Source organism: Mus musculus, chromosome 13, assembly GCF_000001635.26.
Source record: "Mus musculus strain C57BL/6J chromosome 13, GRCm38.p6 C57BL/6J".
Lineage (NCBI taxonomy): Eukaryota > Metazoa > Chordata > Mammalia > Rodentia > Muridae > Mus > Mus musculus.
In genome coordinates this window covers 93,674,395-93,687,469 of record NC_000079.6, presented here as the reverse complement: position 1 = coordinate 93,687,469, position 13,075 = coordinate 93,674,395, and the positions used below count along the sequence as shown (strand labels likewise).

At 44.5% G+C, this 13,075-nt stretch overlaps 1 protein-coding gene across 1 annotated transcript in view; it reads right to left on the bottom strand.

Annotated features, from left to right (window-relative positions):
• The window catches only part of Dmgdh (dimethylglycine dehydrogenase precursor), a 78,388-nt gene extending 65,354 nt beyond the window's left edge, over window positions 1-13,034 (bottom strand). Inside the window, exons 1-3 of the mRNA NM_028772.3 lie at window positions 12,938-13,034; window positions 10,267-10,435; window positions 444-542 (exon numbers count right to left, since the gene is read on the bottom strand). Of these exons, the coding sequence (NP_083048.1) occupies window positions 444-542; window positions 10,267-10,435; window positions 12,938-13,023 (354 nt within the window). The 5' untranslated portion in view covers window positions 13,024-13,034. The remainder of the gene's footprint in view (window positions 1-443; window positions 543-10,266; window positions 10,436-12,937) is intronic.
• Between the last annotated feature and the right edge of the window lie 41 nt (window positions 13,035-13,075).

Sequence of the window (13,075 nt, the reverse complement as noted above, 5' to 3'; positions counted from 1 at the left end):
GCTGAGCCTTTGATCTTCATCCTGAAGACTCCAGGGAGCTTTTAGACCCTCGGTGAGGATAAGGGCATGAAAACAATAAGGGGCCTTTGATCTTAGTCCATGGAAACAGTCACTCTGAGAAGAGATAAAAATAAAGACCAGGGATCTTACGGTGCTGTTTCGGAAGGCATGGACGGTCAGGGCCTGAGCAAGCTGTTTGCTGAGAGCCCTGACTTCAAATACTATAGATATAGGAACCTACTAAACGAAGTCTGAAAAGGCACCATTTATTACCTCTTCCTTTAAAAAAAAAGGTTAGTTACCTAGATAGTACACTTGAAGAAATGAACAGGATGTTAAAATGGACCCAGGTTCTTTCTTAGTCTCCACCAGAGCAAGCATGGGACACACCTTCTGTATCTGTGTGGCTGACCTCACAGACACCGGCACCGTAAAGCACTTACCTGTCCGGTTTCTTCTTCCAGCCTCTCGTAAAGTTTGATGCTGTCATAATGTATTTTCTTCAAGTTTATCCCGGGGTGAAAGTAAGTTGTTAAACCTGCCTTAAAAGTAGGAGGGAAGAAAAATACAGACATCAGGTGACACTTGCACACTGTTGGTGACATCCCTCCTAAGCAGCATTTTTCATGCTGCGGAGACATGAAGAAGTGTCAGGTGGACGCCGGAAAGGACTCATTGGTGGCTGTTTGCGATCCCAGAGCAGACAGTTCAACACACAGTATATAAAGCAGCTTCAGCCATATGAGCCGAGTGAAAGCCAACTCATACACATGTCGAGGAAGAGCCTAAAAGTCACTAGGACGAGGGCAAAGGGACTGGGTTAGGTTGAAGGTTTGGTATATATGCTGTTGTTGACTGTTTTTTTTTTTGTTTTTTTTTTTGTTTTTTTATTGGACCAGAAGTGTTTAGAGTTTTGAATTTGGAGATCAGCAAGATGGCCCAGTGGGAAAAGATATCCTGCCACCAGCCCTGATGAGCCCCATCCCGGGATCCCTGGGGCCCATTGCATAGTTAGAGAGGAGAACCAACTCTTGCACATTGTCCTCTCATATTTATGGAACATGTCTGTGGGCAAGTGAGTGGAAACACATATATAAATTAATTATTAATTAATTAAATGTAATAAAATACAAATTTTGAATTTTAAGTTTTGGATATTTGTATGTACATAATAGTGCGTTATGAGAACCCTGGTCTATACAAAAAAGAAATCCTTTTGTTTCCTAGACACTTTATATATACATTATATCACACAGGATTCCAAATAACTTTGAGCATGAAGCAAGATTTGTTTATGTTGAGCCATCAGAGACCAGGTATGGAAATTTCCACTTGTGTCTCTCCCAGTGCTCACAAAGTTTCAAGAGTAGACTTGGGATCTTGGATTTTTGGATTAATGATGCCCAGTTTGTATTAGGAAATGTTGGGGGTGAGGCAAGTGATGGGACTTGAGTTAGGAACCCATAGGTGTGCTCCCCAAAGCAGAAGTATTTTGGACTGGCAAGGGGGGGTCCTTAACCTAATCCCCAGCTTGCTCTCGGATGGACAGACTCTTTGTCCCTTTTCCAGACTGCAACTTCTGGTGACTAGAGACTGGTGCACAGATAATATGCTTATTCACGCTTAACCTGTTCTGAAAGCATAGAGGCACACCTACACATATTTGTTGAATAAATGCTTATTAGTTATTCTTTGGAAAAGATTGCTAAATATTAGGAATGCTGCAGCCCCTTCCATCAATTCTGACAGATGCAATGTAGCATCCAGACCAAGAATTCTAGTCAATTACACGAAGCAAGAGTTTTCTTAATTAAGTATCTGGGGTCTCATTTTTCAGCTAATTTATCTTGGGGAGCTCATCAGAACACAATCTGTTCAAACTCAAATCCATTTAGAAATATTTATAACTTTCTCCTATGAGAATTTGATTCTCTGAAACTCGAAACTATTCCCATTAACGTTAGTCAACTGCCATTTACAGACCAGAAGCCTGAGGCCTTCATCTGAACTTGTCCAAGCACTGTGTGCGCATCAGTGGCTTCTGACAAAAGTCCCACCCCAGTCCCTGAGCCACCATGCGCCCCAGCTCCTGTGAGAGCAGAGGATGCTTCCACCATAGGAACTGCTGCCAGGGTGTCTGAAGCATGGCAAACCCTCTTTTCCTTTCACATATTTGATAGTCAGTGTGTGTGTGTGTGTGTGTGTGTGTGTGTGTGTGTGTGTGGTGTGTATGTGTGAGTGTGTATGTGTGTGTGTGTGTGCTTTGCTCATTCAACCAGAGATCATCTCTGGCCTCCTTTGGGTATCTGCCAGTGACCCCAATTCTGTCTTCAATGCATCGTCACCCCATCCATTGAGGAAATGAATGCTCTTGAACACTGACCAGAGCTCTGGTTATGCCTAGAGATACTGTAAGCCAGAATCCTGGATGAATTTGGTTGTTTTATTCAGTGTTCTATTGCTGTAAGTCACCATGACCACAGCAATTCTTATAAAGGAAAGCATTTTACTAGAGCTTGCATGCAGATACTGTAGTTTAACCTTTTGTCATCATGACGGGGAGTATGGCAGCATGCAGGCAGACAAGATAGCTGAGCATTCTACATCCAGATCCACAGGTAGCAGAAGAGAGACACTGGGCTGGGCTTGAGCTTCTGAAACCTCAAATCCCACCTCCAGTAATAGACTTCTTCCAACAAGACCACACCTACTTCAACAAGGCCACACATTCTAATCTCTCTCCGGTACTGCCTCTCCCTAATGACCGAACATTCAAATACAGGAGCCTGTGAGGGCCATTCCTATTCAAACCACCACACCAGGCCTCCAGAAAGTCTCCAACTTTCATTATCTACATCCATCTGCTCGGTGTCCACTGTTCCTCTGCCCAAGGGGCTGGTGAATTCTCATCTGAAAGAATCACATGGACTTATCAAAGACATTTAGCTCAGTGTACTTAGTTTAGGGAACAAATTCTTTTGGAAATGCATAGCCAAGAAAATGTTACCCAACCCTCTTACTGAAAGAGAATACCCATGTAGGAGCAAGCCCTGTTTCTCTCTATTCCTTGTTACCATGACAGTCGGGACCAGTGTGCATGGGTGCTTCCTAGCATTAATAACTAGCTTCTTATGTTGGCTTTTGATTTTGAATTTGTGTTTAAAATTTAGAGTTATCTGTACTGTGCTTCTACTGCACTCAATTTATTTGAATCTTCTTGCATAGTCTGTTATTAATTGAATACCTGTCTACATTTAGACATGTAGAGCACACAGTGTCATTCTCTTCTGTGACTTCAATGTGGATATAGTAAATGAAAAGTTTGAGAAAAAAGAAAATACTTGTCCTATCCTTCAGGCACATGGTTAAATGCTAGGCCACAAAGCTGCAGTTGCAAGAAGTAAGGGAGCTGAAGAGATGGCTCATCAGACTCCCAGAGGCTGGGAAGGCCAACGAGGGCTTCACAGGAAGAGACTTTGACTTGAAAATAAAGGAAATATTATTTGGTATAGAAGATAAAGAGGGGGGGAAAGGAGAGGGAAAAGAAGTAGAAAGAAGGGGAGGGAAGAGGGAGAGGGAGGAGAGGGAGAGGGAGAGGGAGAGGGAGAGGGAGAGGGAGAGGGAGAGGGAGAGGGAGAGGGAGAGGGAGAGGGAGAGGGAGAGGGAGAGGGAGACAGAATCCTTCAGAAATTGTCTTAATTAGGATTTCCATTGCTGTAAAAAGACACCATGACCAGAGCAGCTCTTATAAAAGAAAACATTTAATTAGGACTGGCTTACAATTCAGAGGTTCAGTCCATTATCATTGTGGCAGGAAGCATGCAGCATCCAGGCAGACATCATGTTGGAGAAGGAACTGAGAGTTTTACAACTTGATTGGAAGGCAGCCAGAAAGAGATTGCCTTTTGCAGGCAGTCAGGAGGAGGCTAGACTTCTGCTGGGTGGAGCTTAAGCATAGGCAACCTCAAAGCCTACTCCCACAGTGACACACTTCCTCCAGCAAGGCCACACCTCCTAATAGTGCCATTCCCTATGGGCCAAACATTCAAACACATAAGTCTGTAGGGGCCAAACCTAATCAAACCACAACAGAAGTATAGCCCTTCAAAGCTGGGTGTGTGGCTCAGGCTGTAATTCCAGTACTAGGAAGTAGAAGCAGGAAGATCAGGAGTCCAAAATCATTCTTGCATATATATATATATATATATATATATATATATATGTACACACACTATGTACATGGAATATATATATATATAGTAAGTTCAAGACCAGCCTGAGCTACATGAGACCCTATCTCAAACAAAGACAGACACATAGAAAGATACACGTGTATGCATGCACACTCGCATGCATATCTTCAAGTAAGTTCAGAGTTTGCAAGTGTTTATTGACATAAATTTAATAACAAGAAAAGAGAGTTCTTCCCCACAGTGTATTGACAATTACAAAGTATGAGAAAAACTGCAGGAGTTAGAAAACCATCCAAGGGTGCTAAATAATGGGGAGAGTGTTGGATGCTAACTTGTGGCGTGATCCCTGAGTCCAATAATCCTTCCTGACTTTCAGGGGCCTCTACCACCTCAGAAAACTCAGCTTCTGGCCTAAGCCAGTTATTCCAGTGGCTCTGAATCTTTTATTCATACACTTAGACTCAGACTTTTGCACATAGCCACTAAAATATTCTTATCCTTTCATTTACACATAACATGTAAATATAGGTTACTATATTAATAGCGGTTGTAAAGCATACTAAGTGAGCTTGGGATGAGGGAAATATTTTAAATAATTTCTATCTTACTTATTGTGCCAGAAAGCTTTTGCATATTAAGCTCATGAATCACATTTTTGTGATTAACGTATTTCATTATTAAGCTGTGTATACACTGAATTAACCATACAGTATTAAAAATACAGCCTAATTCTAGGCTTGCTTTATGTCTAGGACTGTTCGATCATTTATCTGTTTGTTTATTTGTATATGTATGTATTTACTTATTTGTTTTAATCTCTTTTGTTTTAAGCAGTCTCCTTGTATAGCCCAGGCTGGCATTAAAGTTTTTGTTTGTTTGTTTGTTTGTTTGTTTGTTTTTCAAGACAGGGTTTCTCTGTGTAGTCCTGGGTATCCTAGAACTCATTCTATAGACCAGGCTGGTCTCAAACACAGAGATCTGTCTGCCTCTGCCTCCCAGGTGCTAGGATTAAAGGTGCGCCCAACAAACAGACTGTTGTCATTGAACTTTCAATTCTCCTGTGTGTTGGTCTCTTTTTTCTCATTGTTATGAACAAACACCAGACAAGAAGTCACTAAAGGGCCGGGCGTGGTGGCGCACGCCTTTAATCCCAGCACTCGGGAGGCAGAGGCAGGCGGATTTCTGAGTTCGAGGCCAGCCTGGTCTACAGAGTGAGTTTCAGGACAGCCAGGGCTACACAGAGAAACCCTGTCTCGAAAAACCAAAAAAAAAAAAAAAAAAAAGGGCTGGTGAGATGGCTCAGTGGGTAAGAGCACCCGACTGCTCTTCCAAAGGTCCAGAGTTCAAATCCCAGCAACCACATGGTGGTTCACAACCATCTGTAATGAGATCTGACTCCTTCTTCTGGAGTGTTTGAAGACAGCTACAGTGTACTTACATATAATAAATAAATAAATCTAAAAAAAAAAAAAAAAAAAGTCACTAAAGGAATAAAAGGTTTATCCTGCCTTCCAGCTTGAGTTTGTCAAGGTAGGGAAGGCATGGGAGCGAGATTATGTTGCATCTGCCCTAGGGAAGCAGTGAGGAACGCTGGGTCTTTGCTCTCCTTTCCCTTCTTATTCAGCTGGAGCCTCTGGCGGGCACATGGCATGACGCTACGCACGTTCAGGTGGGCTTTCGCACTTCGATGAACACAATGTAGGAACTCCCTCACAGATGTGCCAAGAGGGTTGTCTCAGAGGTGACCCTAAAGCCTATCTAGTTGACAATTGTGATTGGCCAATTAACGGTAGCATTCTTCCTAGGCCTCCTGCACTTGGCAACGTCTCTCAGTCCTGCACAAACCAGAGCAGAAGCAGTGTTCTCTTGACTGTGTTCTCTGTGTTTTAAGGCCCCTCCTCCATTCCAAGTACCTGCCACTGCACCCACCTATGTACAAAGGTTTCTGCTGACAGCTGACTACCATGTTCCCTTGTCTCTCCATTCTTGCTACAACTTAGAAAGTGTCACACTCTCTGTATTTCAGATAAAAGGGAGCAAATCCTATTGGAATTCCATATCAGAAAAATATTAATAAGTTAAAAATTGTATCTCTTACAAAGGAGAGATAACACCCCCACCCCCCACCCCCACCCCCACACACGGAGATATCATTTAGTCCAGAAGACCTAGGCATAATATACACATTTCTATGATATATTTAATTAGGATTTTACTTTTATGTGCATTGGTGGTTTACCTTCCTGTTTGTTTATGTGAGGGTGTCAGGGTCTCTAAAACTGGAGTTAGAGACAGTTGTGAGCAGCTATGTGGGTGCTGGGAATTGAACCCCAGTTCTCTGGAAGAGCAGCCAGAGCTTTGACTGCTGAGCCATCTCTCCAGACCCTATCCACATCTCTAAACATCCCTTTTAACATGCTCTCTTCTCTATAGGACTGCTGGGCAAGCCAGCTGTCCGCTTTGTTACAGCGTCTCCTTCCCTTGGAAGGAACAGACCACACCTATTAAGCTGTGCTCCCAGACATATCTTTTTTAAATTTTTATTTATTTATTTTATTTATATGAGTACAATGTAGCTGTCTTCAGACTCACCAGGAGAGGGCATCAGATCCCATTATAAATGGTTGTGAGCCACCATGTGGTTGCTGGGAATTGAACTCGGGACCTCTGGAAGTGGTCTTAACCACTGAGCCATCTCTCCAGCCCCAGACATATCTTTTAAAACCTATATAACTGCTACATGGAAACCACCTACATCCATTTGGATTACTAACAAAGGTCAGCACGTTTGCAACACTTGTCTTACTATAAAAAATATACATGTTTAAATTTCATAACCCTTTTCATTACTGTCGGGGAGCAAATCTTTCCATAGTGCTAATCTCACCTTCAATCCCTTCTCCTCTTTTCTCCACATACTAGACTAAATGTCTCAGTGAAGGTTGTCACCATGGTGGTTTCACGTAGCAGTCAAAGAACGAAGATAAATCCATTGTGCAGTGCGGCTGGCCTCCCCCCATGAACCTTGGAACTGGAAGCGACGTGTCGATTGTATTGGATGCTACTTATGTTGGTAAAGTTTAATTTCTTTCTCAGGTATGTAAATAAGTGCAAAGTTCTAGATTATCTTCCCACACTCCAAATGGAGCATCTTGGGTCTTCCATCCTTGGATCTTGAAAGACTGTGCTGAGACATCATTCCCAGGGAAGCGGGGGACCCTATTCTCCGAAACCATTTGTGATATCATCTGTCATGTACTGACAAAGGAGCCTTGTTAACGTGAGCTGGACCTCGGGTTTGCAGACTTGGCGCCACATTGAACATCCAGTCTCAGGCTGTCTTGTCTTCCAGCCCTCGTTGCCTGTTCCTGTGAACATTATATCACAGAAAACATGTCCCACCCCAGGGACCCCTGGGGATGCTGCCTTTGTTCTCACAGTCCCTCCATTTAGCTGGTGCTTCAGCTCTGCACACTCTCAGTCTCCAAATATCTCTGGGCTGAAAATTCTTGGCTTGGAGAACTTTCTGATGTCATGTTATAGAGAAGGCTCATGGGCTTGTAAAAGCTTCCATAATCAGTTCCAAGGACAGGTCCTGTTCTGTCCTTTATTCCAAGGGGGCACAAACCACCCAGCTGCTGTTGCCTGACTCCACACGGGTCCCCCATTTGTCTCTGGCTTAAAGCCTTGTCTAGAGGGAGGCAGAGGTGCTTTTCCCAGTATTTTGATATATCTTTGCATAGGAAAAAATATTTTACAAAGTTAATTTTACATAAGAGACTATCATTTTAAAATCTCTGCTTGCTTTTCTTAAAATAGTTCAGGCTAAGATATGTATCCTTTTTGGAGGCACATTTACTGAAATCTCAGGGGATTCTTAATCTATGCTAAAACACAGGCCATACCCAACCGCTGTCTGTGAACAAATAAATCATTCCAATTTTAATGTAGCAGTCAGGAGGTGTGAGGCTATATAAGCAACCCTGAAGACCTAATTCCATTTGCCTCTATTTGCCCCTGCCTGTTTAGCCCCAGAGCCCGTAGACCTTCTGCCCCAGCTTCCTTCCCACTCTGTTAGGCGTCCCTCTTAGAGTTGCCACCCTAACCACTCCTGCTGCATTCTGCACTCCTTACAGAATTTCTCTTTTCTTTAAGGCTCAGGTCCTACTCTGAGTGTTTTCTGTCTTAGCCCAGACCACTTCCAGGAGGAAAAGACTACATTCTTTCCTTGTGTCTCACTTCTGAGAGACCGTGGTGGCTTGAATGAAGGTGGTGTCCATAGGCTTGTAAGCAGTGGCACTTTTGGGAGGTGTGGCCTTGTTGGAGGAAGTGTGTCACTAGGGGCAGACATTGGGGTTTCAGAAGTCCAAGGCAGGCCCAGTGTCACTCTCTCTTCCTGGTGCCTGTGGATCTGGATGTAGAACTCTCAGCTCCTTCTCCAGCCCCATGTCTGCCTGCATGTCACCATGCTTCCTGCCATGAGGATAATGGATGAACCTCTGAACTGTAAGTCAGTCCCAATTAAATGCTTTCCTTTGTCAGAATTGCATGGGCATGGTGTCTCTTCACAGCAATAGAAACCCTAACTAAGACAGTGATCATGAAACCCTACCATAATATAGGTCCTTCAGTCTAGAGTGGTGACAAAATGCACACCGTGCTAGTTTCTGTCAACTTGACACAAGCTATGATCATCTGAGAGGAGGGAACCTTGATTGAGAAAATGCCTCTATAAGATAGGGCTGTAGGCAAGCCTGTAAGCACTTTCTCAATTATTGATTGATACAGGAGGGCAGTGCCACCCCTAGGCTGATGGTCCTGGGTTCTATAAAAACAAAACAAAACAGGCTGAGCAAGCCATGAGGAGCAAGCCAGTAAGCAGCACTCCTTCATGGTCTCGGCATCAGCTCCTGCCTCCAGGATCCCGTCCTGCTTGAGTTCCTGTCCTGACTACTTTTGATGATGAACTGTTACACAGAACTGTGAGTGAAATAAACCCTTCCCTCTCCAAGTTGCTTTTCCTCATGGCGTTTCATCACAGCAATAGTGACCTTAAGGCACACGGGAAGAAAAAGGTAGAGAAAGTAGGCTTGCTTTCAGAAGGACAACATGAAGTCTACATAGAAAATGGAGTTTGGAGGAGTGAGGCAGGGCCTAGAGAACTGTGGCTTCTGCAGGCAGGAGGAAGTCAGAGGGGAACCAGTGAAAGGAGACACCTATGCTGGGGAGACTGGTACACACAGGTGATGGGAGGTGCCCATCTTCTCTCCCACACCAAGAATGAAGGGTGGGAGGGAGAGGAGCTGGACTTGACTGCTTTTCTAGGAGCACTGGCTAACCAGTGTGCGTGGGCTGTCTGTGGAACTGTGAGCCTGCAGCCAACAGAGCTTGGGTCTGGGAGGCACTGGGCATTCAGCTTTGACTACCATTCCTATCCAGACACCTGGCCCATGCTGGGAGTGTATGCTAAGCACCAAAAGGCCCTGGGAGACAGTTCCTTTTCCTCTTCTAACTATAGGAAAGCCAATTGTGGAAAGAGATAGCCAGTAAGGTCAAGACCTTCAGCGTGTATGTGTGCATTTGTGCTTGCGCGCATGCATTGTGTCTGTGTGCGCATGCGCACAGGTATTGTCTGCAATCACCGAATCCTTCCTTCCCCATCCCTCTTGACAGTATGGGAGCCATATCAGTCCTTAATCTAAGCCATTCTCCAGCATGCTGCTTCACAAGAACATTGACACATGCTGGCTACCGGGTGAGACTCCATTTACAAACTCAGAAAATGGAAACAGAGCGAACTTTCTGGAAGTTACAGGGGTAGAAAATGGAAAAAAAACAAAAAACAAAAACAAACAACAACAACAACCAGGATCAGAATCCAGAATTCACGTGTTCACGTGTTTAACATAATAGACATCCTAATAACGATTTTCCACTTCCTGGAAGCATGCCAGGACACTTTCTGGTGAGGTGAGGGGGTCCCATCCTCTGAAGAGCTCTCTGTGGGGGGTTGTGAATGGGGAGGCCTGGTGCCCGGTTCAGGGCACAGAACAGTTTGGGGTACTCTCCTTACTGCGTGCCAGGTAGAGCCAGCGGTGAGCTCCGACTTCTCCATCAGGACCACATCTCTCATCCCAGCCTTGGCCAGATGATAAGCCAGGCTCACGCCCACACAGCCGCCTCCAATGATCACAGTCTCTGCTCTGTCCTTCCATTCTGGGGGTGAGGCTGGGCTTTCCTGTCTGGAAGACGGTGTTTTTAACAGTGGTGACTCACTCAGAGATACCAGGTCCAGTTTGGGTCTGATTCCCTCCCCTGCCAGTCTCTGGAACGCCACAACCACAGGCTACAATTTGCACATAGAAACCTGGGGCGTCTGACCTCTGACTGGATGACCCACACTGATTGTAGCTAAGGAAATGAGCAGTAGCAGTGGCTGCAGCGGCTTCTTCTCGATCTAGGCATTGTTTTTTCTCATTTATAAAACACATTCTGGGGCTGCGACTGCAGCTCAACTGGCAAAGAGGGCCTGAATTTAACGCCAAGAATCCATGCAAACCAAGCTGGACACTGTAGCTCCTGTCTGTAATCACAGTGTTGGGATAGCCGAGACAAGGGGATCCTAGGACTTGCTGGCCAGCCCTCCTTTTCTGCCAGTCACCAATCTCTTCATTTCATTGGTGTCTAACATAGAAAGTCACAGTACAAATTAATAGAATTCTGGGAAGATTCTCCATCACATAGTCAGTGACACCAAATCTAAAAGCTGTCATTTTAAGGATAAGGTTTTTTGTTGTTGGTTAGTTTTTCAAGACAGGGTCTCTCTGGGTAGCTTTGGCTGTCCTAAAATTTGCTCTGTAGGCCAGGCTGGACCTCAGGGAGACCCACCTGCCTGTGCTTCCTAAGTGCTGAGATTGAAGGCGTGCACACCACTGCATGTTTAAAAATAAGTTTTAAGGTGGAACCTTCCCTGGAATTGACATGCTGTGTCTGTCTTATTTCTCCTTATTTGGGAAAACATGATATGTTTATCTGACAAACGTTAAGTTGTTGAGTATCTTGATGTCTAAATTCTAATCTGCAGTCATAATTTGTCAGACAAGAAACTCACATGTTCTGCACAGGTTTAACAACATGGGGTGTGACTGTGTATTCAGACACACTGGCCAAAAAGTTGTAAGGAAGAACTCTTAGAATGATCTCATTTTCATTTTGGTTTTTGAGACAGGGTCACTCTGTATCTTATGTAGCCTAGGATGGCCTTGAGGTTGACGTTGTTCCCCTCAGTCTCCAGAATTCTGGGCTTTTAGGATTTTGCCACTACAGCCAGCTTGTCTTACAGTTCTTAGAAATGTCATCTTCCGCCGGGCGTGGTGGCGCACACCTTTAATCCCAGCACTCTGGAGGCAGAGGCAGGTGGATTTCTGAGTTCAAGGCCAGCCTGGTCTACAAAGTGAGTTCCAGGACAGCCAGGGCTGTACAGAGAAACCCTGTCTCGAAAAAAAAAAAAAAAAAAAAGAAATGTCATCTGCGATTACTCTCAATATTTCAGAATATATGCAAATGCCATATGTATATAAGCACTGTCTAGTCAGTTTTATACAAATTAACCCAAGATGCACGCTCTCTATTTCCTTCTGTATCAGATGCAGTGTCCTAATTGTGATGCTTTATAGCTTACAAATCGCTCTTGTGCACTACCTCGCTTGCGTTTGCAGCGCTCCTGTGAGACTGGCCAACATCCTGTATTTGTTGAGAGAAACTGTACTCAACAGGCAGCAGGCAGCTGCTGAGTCCTAAGGGAGCCAGAACTGCAGTTCTGTGGGCCTTGTGTTCCCAGTACCTGGAATAAGCCCACCCACTCACCATAAGCACTATGTCAAAAATCTGCAGTGAAACTGGATTGCAACTCAAAAACTGTTCTTGCAGACCACAGAACGTAAAATGCAGACTGAGTCAGCTCACAATAGTGTTTGTTGAGTTACTCTATGAACAGAAACCTCACCTTGCCACCATGGATGACGTCAGGAATAACGTCAGGACAGGAACTTCAAAGATGCATACAGACAGACACTAAAGGAAAATATCTTCTCACAGGAATGCAATTTGACAATCCTACTCTAGATGCCCAGGAAGACATGGAAAACAAGCACCCACCGCAGGGGCATTCAAATTTCACAGGAACCTTGCTGTCTTTTACTTTCAAATAACCTAACCGTTTCCCTAACAATTTTCTTTTTTTTTAAATTGAAAACAAAAAGAAAAGAAAAAGAAAAAAATGATTTAAAACGAAAACAGACTCCCATATTGTCCAAACATATTTGCATTAAGAATGTCTGATTCACGTTCTCAGCGGTAACAACCAACCAGAAGCAGTCTAAATATTAATGAGTAGACTGCTTCATTATAATATAAAGTATTGATAAAATGAAAAACTATGCAGCCATTAAAAAGAATAAGGCAAATCGATACACCCTGGTATAGAATAATCTCGAGGACATATTAATCATTAAATACAAAACAATGATAACCACCACCAAGACACAGATGCACCAGAGACAAGAAACAGCAGACTCTCCCAGACCTGCACACACTGCCCGCTGGTGACAGGCCAGGGGGCTGGAGTCGGAGAGACAGTTTTACCTGGTAGTTAGCAGGTAATTCCAGGAGAACCCCAGCCCATTCCTGGGAGCCAGAAAGCCTGCCCTGCTCCTCTTCCCACCCGGCAGCCATCGGGTACTCACCCTTCCCGGAGGCCAGCGGAGCTTGGGCGCCTGGGGGAGCCCCGCAGCGCGAGGCCCCGCAGCCGCAGCGCGCCCGGGCGGAGCATGGCGAGGTGGCAGTGGAGCATGGACAGATCCCGGCCTTAGGAGGGAGGTAGA